General features: G+C 42.7%; 1 protein-coding gene across 2 annotated transcripts in view; it reads right to left on the reverse strand.

Moving 5' to 3' along the window:
- MDN1 (midasin AAA ATPase 1) overlaps positions 1 to 13,375 on the reverse strand; it is a 145,451-nt gene that overhangs the window by 27,072 nt on the left and 105,004 nt on the right. For both annotated transcript variants that reach the window (XM_069488449.1, XM_069488448.1), the window contains exons 66-78: positions 12,438 to 12,673; positions 11,682 to 11,777; positions 10,947 to 11,041; positions 10,494 to 10,615; positions 9,739 to 9,885; positions 8,780 to 8,889; positions 8,055 to 8,128; positions 7,352 to 7,550; positions 5,593 to 5,755; positions 3,662 to 3,808; positions 3,026 to 3,152; positions 1,836 to 1,941; positions 845 to 960 (exon numbers count right to left, since the gene is read on the reverse strand). In XM_069488449.1, the coding sequence (XP_069344550.1) occupies positions 845 to 960; positions 1,836 to 1,941; positions 3,026 to 3,152; positions 3,662 to 3,808; positions 5,593 to 5,755; positions 7,352 to 7,550; positions 8,055 to 8,128; positions 8,780 to 8,889; positions 9,739 to 9,885; positions 10,494 to 10,615; positions 10,947 to 11,041; positions 11,682 to 11,777; positions 12,438 to 12,673 (1,738 nt within the window). The remainder of the gene's footprint in view (positions 1 to 844; positions 961 to 1,835; positions 1,942 to 3,025; positions 3,153 to 3,661; positions 3,809 to 5,592; positions 5,756 to 7,351; positions 7,551 to 8,054; positions 8,129 to 8,779; positions 8,890 to 9,738; positions 9,886 to 10,493; positions 10,616 to 10,946; positions 11,042 to 11,681; positions 11,778 to 12,437; positions 12,674 to 13,375) is intronic.

Consider the following 13,375-nt stretch of genomic DNA (forward strand, 5'->3'; position numbering starts at 1 on the left):
CTCAACAAGTATGGGCTTTATTATGTAACCAAGAAGGAAGGATCCCTCAGATAGGTAAGAAGTCTGTTAAAATGCCTCCGCTCAAGGTACTTAGACATACCCTTACAGTCTTTTCAGAAGTATTGAAACTCCCTGCTTATCACCTGACCCTTAGAGCCCTCTCACTTCCAACACAATCATAGCACTGCAACGACTTCAACTATTACTACCTAGTAAAGGCACTGTACTTTCCTACATAAACCCCAATGAATGGAGCAGAAAATGGCTGAAGCCAAAGTGAATGCAATCTGGAAATACTATCTCTCAGCCAAGAATCAACTCAACAGATGATGACAGGCTTCCTAACTGTCCTCACCTTTTAATTCTGTTTTCACTGAGGAGTATCCACGTATGGCTCAGCAAATTGCCACTTTGGAATCCAAAAGCCTAACTAACAGAAGCAAACGCAAATCTGATCTACACCTAGAGATCAGGATGCCCCAATACCATGAACACAACCCCATCAGCCCACTTGGACTTTTGGCAATGATGTCTTCATTCCAGACCCAGGTACAGTTCACCCATGATAATTTTCATCATCAGCCTCCAAATCCCCCAGGCGCCATTCTCCAAGGACGCACAGTCCAAACACACAGGGAGAGGAGGACCAGAGGCATATCACCGAAAGCAAGGGGCAGAGCCCGGAGAAACCCCACCTGCCTCTCTGTGCTCCACTGGCCTCAAATGCATATTTACAATTGAGAGTAGGTCATATTCCTCTCCTCTCCCCATGTGTCAGCAAGTCTGAGCTGACTTACACAATTCTTCCTAATGTATGCCACACACCCAACTAGTCAGCTGATACCTGAGGATGATCCACTGCTCAGTCAGCACGGTCAGGGAGCGCCGCTGTCGGGTAAGCATCTTCATCAAATGTGCTGAGAATCCTTTACACCGCTCAATGTTGCCCATGCCCATCTCCTAGCAGAGGGAGAAGGAAAAAGCATGGTTAAGTGCTGCTAGCAAACACCACTCACAACGACTCTACTAGAGAGCTGTTTCATAAACGATACAGAAACTCTTTTCTGGGGAAGAGCCCTTGCTTGTATAAGCTTCAGATGTGCTGCATTCTAGAGGTGACACGTTCATCTTTTGGAGCGGTGGTTCTCAAATTATGCCTCCACAGAGTAATATGCCATCGATAGGAATTACAGTTAACATCAGAAATGGATGTTAATGGTCTTTTCTCAATTCACAAGGGGAAGAAAGATCTGAAGATGGCATTCTCAATTTGAAGTTGTTCTTCCGTAATTTCTTATACATCTGGTCCTCCTGGCAAGTGTGTGAAATGAAATTTATTATAGGCTGGGCGTTGTGGCTCATGACTATCTATAATTCTAGCACTTTGGGAGTCCAAGGCAGGAGGATCGCTTGAGGCCAAGAGTTCAAGACCAGCCTGGGCAACAGCAAGACCCCATCTCTACAAAAAGTAAAAGGCTGGGCATGATGGTGCATTCCTATAGCCCCAGCTACTCAGAAGGCTGAGGTAGGAAGATCGCCTGAGCCAGCAAGTTTGTGGTTGCAGTGAGCTATAGTGATGACAGGCAACACAGACCCTATCTCCAAAAAAAAAAAAAAAGTGTGTCTGTATGTATATATAAAGAAATAAGATGCGCTCTGATTTAGCACAAAATTATACTGATTTATATTTTAAATTTAAGGATGCTCTGGAAAAAGCTCAGTCACTTTCACTAACGAGCTATTATCACTTCAAAAGGTCTGAGAACACTGCCCTGGGATGAACAGAATAGGAGCTTTCCCTGGGCCCCTGCAATTCTCATGGTCTGTCATTGTACCTTGGTAGGAGTTGCTAGGGCTGCGTTAAGCCTGGCATGCCGTGCAAGGGAGCGATAAAAATACTTCTGGCACCCATCCCAAGAAGACGAGATTTCTGCAAGCAGCCTGGAAAAGATATCAACATGATTTACTCTTCATTAAAACCGCAATCTCCCATCCAACATCTTGAAGACTCAGATTGGTGTATCTGGCCACAGCCAAAAGCTAACAGACTTATTTCTATGAAGACTCATTCAGTCAGGCACTCATTAGTCCTTCATAGAAGGGGTGTATTATATACTCAGCACTGGAAGTCTCATGGAAAAATAAATTATGACAGTATGGCTTCCTCAATCAAATCGTTATAACTACCTTGGCAGTGGAGGCTGGGGGGTCATAAATTCTGATGCTTTCAAGGCAGGTAACATAAATGATTAAGGACAGCCAAGCACAAAATGACACACGGCAGTGACAGCTGACCTCAATGTGTGGGAGCAATAGGGTTGTTTAGGACTGAAGTAAACTGGAGAAAGCATGTGTCCTAAGGAGAGCCTCATAAAAAATAAAACTGAAAACTAAAACAAAAGAAGGAAGCCAGTACTAAGCTACAGCCAACTGTTGACCAAATGGGAATGCAAGGCCACTTGGCAAACTTTCCTGAAAAACCGAAAAACCAGAATGCTTATGTAAAACCCCCCTTGTTACAATGTTGTTCTGAATTCAAATTTAAAGTCCTAGGAGGGCCACTGAGCAAACAAAACACAAATGTGTACTGTACCCAGCTTGCGCGAATCTCATTTACAGCACCACTGCTGTGGGTCTTCACAAAGACGTGGTGCTTGCCGCAAGAGTTTATAGGCTCTCAAATTTAAAAATATATTAGAACTTATAAAGGGTGTATATATGGAGCAGCTAAAAATGTGGCCAATCTCTCCCAGATTTCCACCTGTATGTTCAAATCAAGTGAGCAGACCTCAGGAAAATCAAAGGATAAAAGAAGAAAAAAAGAAGAATGGAGAAGTGAATACAAAGAGGATAGAAAAAGAAGAAAAGTTACACCTATATTTGAACGTTCACCAGATGCCACAGCCTGACCCAGGCTAATCTTTACACCGACTGTGCCAGAGAGGTATTGCTATGCCCATTTTGGGAAATGAGGATGTGGAGTCTCAGATGACCTGCTCCTTTATAATTAAAAACAAAAACAAACCTAGAATCAGCCTCCTGAGTGCTGCTGACTATGGATAGTGCGCTCCGGAGATCTAACGGGTGAAGATGAAGCATCTCTTGAGGATTTTTTGAACGGGCCCAAGCAAGACCTTTACGATATGACAAACCTAGGAAATAAATGCATTCATTTAAGCAAAGAAACGGGGGTGAGAATGGATGTGTCCCCCTTTCCCCTACTACTCAAAGTCAGTCCTCTGAACAGTATGACCAGGATCGTGTCAGAAATGCAGTCTCTCACCCACACTGACTCCAGCAGGACCTGCACCTGCACTTTAACAAGATTCCCCAGGTGATTCGTGTGCTCATTCATGTTTGAAAAGCACTGCTCTCTATGCTACACTGTAAGGGTGGGTGTTGCATAGTATACTGTGATGAAAAGAAAAAATATGCATCCTGAGAAACTTCATTACAAAAATGAAAACATTTGGGAATCATAAATGGTTGATCGTAAGATTTTCCTGCAGGTGACTGGAACTCTTAGAATGACATTTCAAAACTTTGCCACCTGTTGTCCATCATCTTAGTTGTCTCTGGAGTTTCCCTAAAATCACCCATGTTGTTTTCCTTCCTAAAAGTTGGTGATTGTATTTCACCGGGTTTCAACAGAGAACCTTACCAGTTTTTGCAAGGTGTTTAAAGAGGTCCGATAAAGCACGCTGCTTTTGCATGAGAATGTGCTTGGCTTCTGACCGCTGCTTCTCCTTCTCTGCAGAAGGATCTACCTTTAAACTCTGCAGCTCACTCACAGAGGATATCACTTCACCTGTAGGGGAAAACAAGGGGGAAATGGAAATACAAAAATCCCACGGGCTTAGTAATGTGTTTAAATTACTCAATACCAGGAACTTCTAGGGGAACAAGGACCAGGAACCATTCATCTTTATGTCTTAGGTACTTAACAGTCCCTACCATTTGGTAAATTCTCATTAAGTGTTTGAACTAAAGTGGTCAATATGCAAGAAACAGAAAAATAAGAACACATGGATTTCTCATCTCTTGACAAACAACTAAAATAAAATGGTCATTCTTTTTTATTTAGGGGTTTGTAATCAAGCAAAAAGCAATTAATGAGCACCAACTACGTGCAGTGTATTCTATTAGGAATTTTTAATCACTTGAGAGCAATTTCTGATAAATACATTATATGTACTGGGTTCTTACACTGTAGCTGGTACTTCGTAAATGCTCTTTTAATCTGCACTTATTTGTAGCTCTATTTTCAGACTTTAGTAAACAAAGGCTCAGAGGGGTCTAGTGACCTTATAAAGGCCATTCCGTGGATGCTACCTGGCTACCTTCTTGAATACACACGAGTACCTGTAACACAAGGGTGCTGCCTACCTGCTACAGGCAGTGTCACAGGCTGAACTGTGTGTGCTTCCCACCCCCAAATCATGTTAAACTTCCAACCCCCAGTACCTCAGAATGTGACCATATTTGGAGACAGGGCCTTTAAAGAGGTAATTATGATAAAATGAGAGTGGACCCTAATCTAGTATGTCTGACGTCCTTAAAGAAGAGATTAGGTCACAGAGAACCCACAGATTGAAAAGTGATCATGTGAGGACACAGAAGGTGGCCATCTGTAAGCGAAGGAGAGAAGAAACCAACTTTGCTGACACTTTCACCTTGGACTTCTAGACTCTGGAACTGAGAGACAATAAATTTCTGTTGTTCAAGCCACCCAGTCTGGTACTTAATTAAGGTAGGCCCAACAGACAAATACAGGCCATCACCACGACTACAGGAGCACCACACACGGTATACTGACACTGTTGGAGAGTGAGAAGCATGTCCCCTTTCCAGGAGACGCACATGGATCTGTATTCCACTCACCCTCGTCCTCAGTCTCAGGACAAGTCACCTTGAGCAATGGACAGTATGCTATATTATCCTGACAAGTCTTAAAAATACAGAGTTCCCTGAGATCAGGCAGCAGCCTCATTAAAGGCAGGCCAGCCCCACACTCACTAGGGGTGGGGGTGAATAGGGAGGAAGATGGTAAAAAGCTGCCAAGGGCCCAAACTATTAAGCTCTAGATTCCCTTCTGCAGCTATTGCTCCATTATGCTATAGAGCAGATCTTGGCTCTCATCTTCCCTGAGCAAGGACAGCCAGAGAAATGAAACCACTACGCCACTGTGAATTGAAGAGGTGTAGTGAAGCAAGTCTGTGGATGAGCCTTCCCTTTCCTTTTACTTAAGGGAGACAACATTTTGAAAGGTGGGGACAGCTTGAAATTCAGGAAAACCCATCTCTGTGCCCCGTTACCCATACCCCCAACCAACAAGAACTGGTGTAGACAGGGCTCTTATAGAAAACGGCATGTAACATCACTGGTTTAACATGAAAGGATGACAAGATGACAGTCTGTGTGTTCTCAGTTGGCTCCTGTGTCTAGGCTCTGCTGGTTTTTAGTCTACTTGCTTCTTCAATTACTGTTCACTATATAAGATGTCAAAAAAGGGACATAGGTACCACATCCCCAGGCCTCCTGGGCCACTGGGGAAAACAGAGAGTAAGTCCCACCCTTGCTCCTGGCACCCACCAGTGAACTGATCAAGGCCCTCTACTATGTCAGGCAAAGGACTCTCCTTCATGAATGTCACGCATATCTTCTTCATTCGTTTCAAGAGCTTCGGCAAACGACACAGAAGCTCTCCTTCTAAGGGGAAAGGCGCAGCACCCTGATACTGTTCTGGAATCATGACCTGTGAGACAAAGCACAGATTACTCTCACTACCAAGAATGATAGAAATGGTTTTTTTTTTAACCTGCACGGGGACAAAATTTAACTGTTGCACACACACGTACACATACCCCTAGCTCAGCAAATATTATCACTATCTCTGCTAGTCTCATAAGCAGGGACAGCCAGATTAGCATCACTAATACTGATACAGATGTACTGTTTTACAGCACAGTAACAGAAGGACACCCCCCACCCCACCTCTATATCCAGCAGTGCTTTCTATACGAACTGCAAGGAAATTCCAGTTCTGATCTATGCATGGAGCCAAATGATTAATGTAACTGCTGCCCTTAAGTTGCTGAGCCATACTGTTTCTCTCAGATACAAACGCAAGGCAAAACTGGTCCACCAAATCCTTCTTCTATTACCATTTTCCTTACCCTCCAATCTCTGATTAACAGTTCAAATATCAGGAATACAGATACTACATAAAGGGAAGAGCTTTTATCTATCAGGGGCATATTTCAATCATTTTGTTTCCTGAAGAATCCCTGAAATTCCTATGCTGTCATCATTAGCAAATCAAACTCTTTTATCAGAATGACAGAAGCAGTGAGCTGACAAATACAATCAAAAGAAAATAAATTTGGCAGCCATATCTTGGCTATATGCTCAGTCCCCCCCCCACCCCCCCCCTTTTTAGAGATAGGGTCTCACTCTGTTTCCCAGGCTGGAGTGCAGTGACAGGATCACAGCTCATAGCAGCCATGAGCTCCTGGGGTTAAGCAATCCTCCTACCTCAGACTCTAAAGTAGCTAAGACTACAGGTGTGAGCCACCTTGCCCAGCTAGTTTTTCTTATTTCTTGAGGAAATGGGGGTCTCACTGTGTTACCCAGGCTGGTCTTAAACTCCTGGCCTCATGTAATCCTCCCACCTCAGCCTTCCAAAGTTCTGGGATTACAGTCATGAGCCAACATATCTGATCTATGCTCAGTTTCTAACATACGTTTTGACCTACTAAAATATTAAAAATAATTTGGACTTCCATTACTAACTCTATGAATCCCAGGTGGGAAGTACAGTAAGAAAGCAAAAGTAATTATTCTCTTGATGTGTGCTCCTCAAACCCAAGGACATGAAGCAGAAACACACATCCTATAATAGACCTGCTCACTCAAGATCTCTTCCACTGTTAAGCTTTCAGGAATTTTGCAACCCAAATCTTAACTGCTGGTGCTTGAAATGATGGGAGTATTTATACCACAGTAATCAGCAACCACTACAAACCAGCACACCACTGCATATATATTCATTCTTGTGTGGTAGCCCAGAGACAGCTTCAATGGCATATTCTTAAACCTATGCTTCAAATCTTCCCTCATAAGTAGATGAAATGTTCACAGGTGAATACAACAGTTATTTCCTACAGACTAATGTTAAACTTTTAGCAATAGTATCAACATTTTTTTGCCTTATTCAGCAGTGGTGTCGGGCAGATAAACAAATGCTATATGTGTCCAAACAACAAGATTTCAAAGGCACTTCCTTGTCTAGTACCCAGGGTACCCCTTGCACACAAAACATCTGTTACAAGCACTGTCCCAGAAGCTGTACCTGTCCAGCTGCTGGCTGGGCTAACAGAGCCTCTCTCAGTGCCCTGTTTAGACTCTGAAGGGGAGGTGCCTCACTCAAAGCTGTCTCTGTAGGCCTGGGAAAAAAGTCAAGCTTTTCCTCCTTGTCACTCTCCACCAGGGATGACCGGCAGGGTTCACTCAGAACAGCCTCAAATTTCTTCATGAATTTAAACAGGGTCCTGGCCCCAGGCAATGGCAGAGGTACGAAGAAAAAAATGGATTAAAAGTGAAGAAATATAAAAAACAGATTATAATGCATGCACATAACTTAATAACCTATACCTTTTGTATACAATTATCTACTTAGATAGTCATAGTCATTTTGTTTTTTTAAAGAGAAAAAGTATGGCAGGTATTAGCATCCCACTTTCTAGCAAAGAAAATGGAAGCCAGGAAGGGTGGGATTGCTTTGCTCAAGGTAAACAGCTAGAAGGAGGCAGAAGACTTGAGACACAGCCTGCTTTGCCTCAAGGCACACCAATTCTTCCTGCAGGGAAACTTTATTCTGGGTATCAGGGTGGTGTTGGAAAACCACATCAAAATAATCCAGTGGGTTGTTTTTTATTTTTCCCCTACAAGTTCAAGGCATTTGTATTAAGTCAGGCTACAGTAACTATGTAATTTCGCTCCCTACCATACAAAATTCTGAGATTTGGTCCCACCAGTTTTAAAAGATGAATTACCTGTGTGTCTTTTCCACAGATTGTTTAATGGACCAGAAGCTGACATCATTCCACTTGGATATCTTAACAAATTCCTGTAAGATAATTAAAGCCCAAGAAACAGCTCTACAAGGCTACTATCACTCTGTTTCTTTCTAGATTATATGTGTTTGCCAAAGACAAGAGCCCCCTCCATCCCAAACACAGGACTATGTGTCAGTGAACAAGTAAAACAAAAAAGAACCATGTGTTTGCTTCAAAGTGATAAAAAAGAGTGCTGCTACAATCAATGTCACTTGATATGTACTCCAGCTTAGATACCACCAAGTTAGTGGCATCTGTTGTACCAGGATTGGCTCCACAGCCCGTGAGAGTATCAAAAAGAGAGGGCCCTCCTTACCCCATGGCACGTCTGTGGTGCCTGGAACACCAGGGCACGGAGCACCTCTGAGGTGGAAGATGAGCCGGGTGAGACCAGGGGGCACAGACAAACAGACTTCTGTGCCAGTCCTCTGAGGAATCTGCAACACGGGCACTCCACTGACCCCTAGCACACTCGGCCAGGTCAGCAATGGAGCCAAAGCCACAAACCGTAAATCCTACCATCCTACTCAGAAGCTGCAACGCTTGCCTCTGTTCCCCTTAGACCCTGCCTCTTTATTAAATGGATGACAGAACAAAACTACAGAAAAAGAATTTGCCGATTTTGTTCTCCCAAGAGTGATCATGACAGCTGTTCATCTTACTTTAAGTTCTTTTTCTAGGGGGGAACGAAGTTCCACAATTTTGGCCTGGACCCGGTCAAAGAATTGCTTGTAATAATGGTACAAATTCCATAGAACACTGCAAAGTGAATCTGGAAGAAATGAAAAGGAAACAAAAAAACACCACACTTGCTGCATGTGCTACTGGTGCCACCTGTGGGCTTCACATTTCAGTGACGGTCCTTCCTCCTTACTCCATGCCGTGAGACTACAAGGCATCCCAGCGGCCGGTAATGTAGGGGTCCCTAGCTGGCTGTAGCAGTTCCTAGAGACGCAGGCTGTCAACACTCCCCTTTTTGTCATTTCTGCTTGTAAGAATGTGCTTTCTCTGCGCTACTGCTCTTGAAGATCATGTACTCAGAAGTCCTGCTAAAGTCACAATTTCAAACTCACTGAATCTTATTGTAAAATCAGCAGAAACTGAGCTTGTCCTCAGAGATGGCAAATTAAGCAGTTCACCTCAAATACTCAATCATGTACAATCTATACTCATTCTGCAGTGACATTTTTATCCCAACTGCTGTGGCCAGCGGTAGTAACTGGGAGCAGGCAGTTTTATGTGCAGTTCCTTGATATATGGTAGTGCTCTCACTAGATCAAAGCAGCTAATAATGGCCAGGATCAAGCGGCAGCTTAGCAGGACATTTACAGTGTCTAGACAGAGAGATGTGCTGCCGCAACACGCCAGTCCCCGACATCTTCATCTGGCAATTTACTTCTGCTAGAGTTCACTAGTCAATGCTTCATTTATAACCAGTCTGCACTTTACTTTGACATGTTCTTCTCTATAGCTAATGTGAATTAAACATTAAAGTTAAAGATGACTAAAAGTGTCTTGTTTAAAACCTGGTGTGTAACAAGATAACCTGTCTCATGTGGAGAATTCAAAGCCTAGCCCATTTAACAGTGTAGTGTGAAAGTAAAGAAAAAAAATTCCTCACCCTTTCCTTCAACTTGTGGCATCAGCAAGACATGACAGTGGAAAACCAGTAACATTTGAAGTCGCACATGGAATTCTCCCAGCGAGGATCCTTCAATAAATGCTTGTAATGTACTGACCAGCAACATCAAGGTCATCTGTTTGTCATCTTTAGAGATTCAAAGAAGAAAATATATATGTGTGCTTTCAACCATCCCTCCCCATTCCTAATGTAAATGCAATCTACTATGGGATACACTGAGGGATGGCCAACAGGTAGAGACCAAAATTGAAGCAGAGCTTTCAAGCAAGCACCGCAGCCAAATTCTAAGCTGACTTAAAAGTAATAGCTACGCACAGAGTATGTGTTAAATGTACTCAAAGCAAATTATGAAACCGAATTATAAGGTGCTTGTCGTAAGTATGAAATGAAACACTTAAGCATGTTAACTACAACCTACCAAAAAGGAAACTTTTATTTTGACTTGTTTCATGGACACAGGAACTAAGGAAACCTTATCATATGACTGGTTCTCTGGACTTTGGACAAGTCACTTAAACCTTTCTGACTTTTGTCATTAATATTATTCTCTCAGTAAGAAAAACACTACACAGCTTTTTTGCCTGACCTCCCAGAAATACCGAGAAGTTAAATGACATCTCCTACATAAAAGCAGTGGGGGTGCGGGGGAGTGGGAGCAGGTAGACCCCCACTGTGCAGCACGCCACTGAGCTGGGAGCCTCTCCGTGGGCACACAGTGCCCTGCCAGACGTTACCTTCCTGCTCCTCTGTTTGTTCCTGCATGTGCTTCTCAAGCATCTGATAGATGGAGAACCAGTGCTTGGTGGATTTCTCAGTGTGGCGCTTCATGGTATTATCCAAACTCATCGACCAGCAGCTGAAACATGAGAGAAGAAGCCAAGGAGGCATTTAATATGTTTGAAATACATAAAATGTATGTTTGAAATATGTGAAACCACAGAAAGAGAAGCTGAATGCTCCACATTCTCCCATCCTAAATGGAGATGGTGAAGCCACCCAGCGTGCTGCCTCAAGAATGTATGGTGTTGTCTGGCCTGCACTGAGGTCATTTCAATGTCTTGCTTTTAACTCTGTGATTAATGGCTGAAAAGCACATTCTCTAACTACCATACTACATAAACCCTGATGTAACTCAAAAGACAAAAGTCCTTACGACCTAAGTTCAGGAGAGGGAAGGAGTCACTTACTTCAGCTCCAGTTTTCGCCACCGAATGATCATCTGACTGACCAAATCGAGATGTTTTCGCAGAGACAAAGCTCGGCTTGCATTCTCCTCCCAATCCTAAAGAAATAAAGATAAAATTTATTATGGCCATTATTCAATCCCTTAATCACCTCCTCCCTCAAAAATATCTTAGACTTTTCTTGAGTGAAGACTACTGGGCCCTTAAACAACTTTTACCAATATCAGTCATGAATTTACAAATAGCATATCCAGCTTCAAGTTTTTTCTGGTCATATGACAGAATTCCAGCACAGCCAAGCTTAGAAGCTGGCAAAAAGCACAAGGTTTATAGGCTGGAGTCTGAATTCCTGCTGTTAGCCATGTGACCTTGATCAAAGTCATGTGGCTCCTTCTGTCATATGGCGAGGCACTAGCTACCTCAGAAGCTGTGAGGAGATTAAGGGGGATGACATGCATAAGCACTCAGCTGGACTGAAGGCCCGCCTGGAAGTCCTGAAGAGTGAGACCTCATTACTGGTGGACACTGTACCCCGCCCTGAAAAGGAGATAAGGCAACTCACCCCAGCCACCGGGACCAGCGCCTCACTTGCACTGATCTCACTCATGCCAGAAAAACCAAGGATGTTTATCTTTCTCCAACCTAAACTATGACTTTCTGTCCCTCTAATAACCAGCACAAGATAAATCTTTTGTCAACTGGCTAAAAACTAAAACAAGGAAGAGGGAATTTTCTTACCTGTGCCTTTGCCAGAAGGATCTCTAAGCCATTCAGAAACTTTGAGATGGGACTGGAAAGTGGGAAGCTACGAATTCTGTCCATTACAACCAGTAGCTACAAAAAACAAAACAAATAAATAAATAAATAAATAAGATATGGGTATCTCAGAAGAATACGGGTGACCCAAAGTCACAGGGTACTAAGGAGTTTCACCTAAATCTTCCATTTCAAAAGCACGTCTGAAAACTGTGGATGCAAACCTCCAGGGCAATTAATCCTGACCAAGATAAGCACTTTATCTGCTGCATTACTCTGGAAATAAGATTGAATTTGATAAGATAATTACTCTTACTACTCTCTAGTAAGAGTTATAAAATTGGCTGAAGACCACAGAGCAGAGCAATGTGTGAGTTAAAATTGCCAATCTTAAAAAAGTAAACCCTATTTCTAACACAGTTAAGAAAACCATGAAGCCTTGGTAGCATGTGTCTAAATAAACACAACATCATGGCAACATTTTAATATGTGGACAGTAACCCCTGAAAAACAAACACAATTAACAGAATCCCCAAACATCCTTCATACTACAGCAATATGAAACTGGCACGCTCATGCTGCAGTTAGCAAAGAGCATCTCACTGAATTGGGGTTCTGTAACCCTGTGTTTATACGTATAACTGTGCAAGTGAATGCCTCCAGGGATGACATGAGGCACAGCCTCAGTGCAGATTAAGTAACTTACGCAGCCCATCCCCTCCTCACCAGCTACCTTACCTGCTTAAGTGCTGGGTGGTCCGGCCAATCCTGCAGCAACTGACTGACAGCCTCTGAGAAACCCTGAAGCACGGGCTGACACTGTTGTGCTTCTGGAACATTGGGGTGCTGGTAGAAGTCATAGGGCCCGTCAGGCTTCACCATGAGGTCTGAGGTGGCCTCCCCAAAGAGAGTGTTATGGGAGAGGGTACAGGCCAAAAGCTGGCTGCCCAAGAGTTGATCATTCAGCTCAACTCCTGTGAAGTTAACAGTATCATGGTAAACTCAGTGAACTCAGTAAGTTATCTAACAACATGTTAGAAAGATGTCAAAACAATAAACTAACTAGGACTAATGAAGCATATGTTTCATTGCCATTCTCCATGAAAGCGACACTGGCCCAGAAGACTATGATCCTAATACCACCATTCTCAAGTTTCTGGGATACACAGAGGAAGTCAGATACTACCCTAGATATAAACAAGAAGGTGCAGGTTTAATTCGATGCATTCAATTTCCTAGTTTTTGTAATAATCATGGCTAAGTAGAAAGGAAATTTAAAGCCTCCTTTCTAATTGTATGGAATAATTCATGAAGTCATGTAGGAAACTACATCAAACCAACTGCTATCAAACCATATACTATGAGATTCATTTCTGAATTCCCAGGTTGCCCCTACGATTATATTATTTCATTTGAAAAGCATTGAGGCTATTAGAGGGAAAGCAGAAATAATGCTGAGGAAAAAAACCCAATTAAATTAAGTTTATATCCTTAATTTTTTAATCTCTTACCCCAAAGGATTCAAATAATGAAAATCCATCTTATTGCAGAGTTCTATTAATAAATCAATTTTTTTGCATTAGCTCCAAGTTCTTTAAGCTAAGGAAACGCCATCAATAAGGAATTCATTGGGGAATTCATGATTTCAATTATTCTAGAAGTAGTGATTGCATTTA

The sequence above is a fragment of the Eulemur rufifrons genome, chromosome 15, assembly GCF_041146395.1.
Source record: "Eulemur rufifrons isolate Redbay chromosome 15, OSU_ERuf_1, whole genome shotgun sequence".
NCBI lineage: Eukaryota > Metazoa > Chordata > Mammalia > Primates > Lemuridae > Eulemur > Eulemur rufifrons.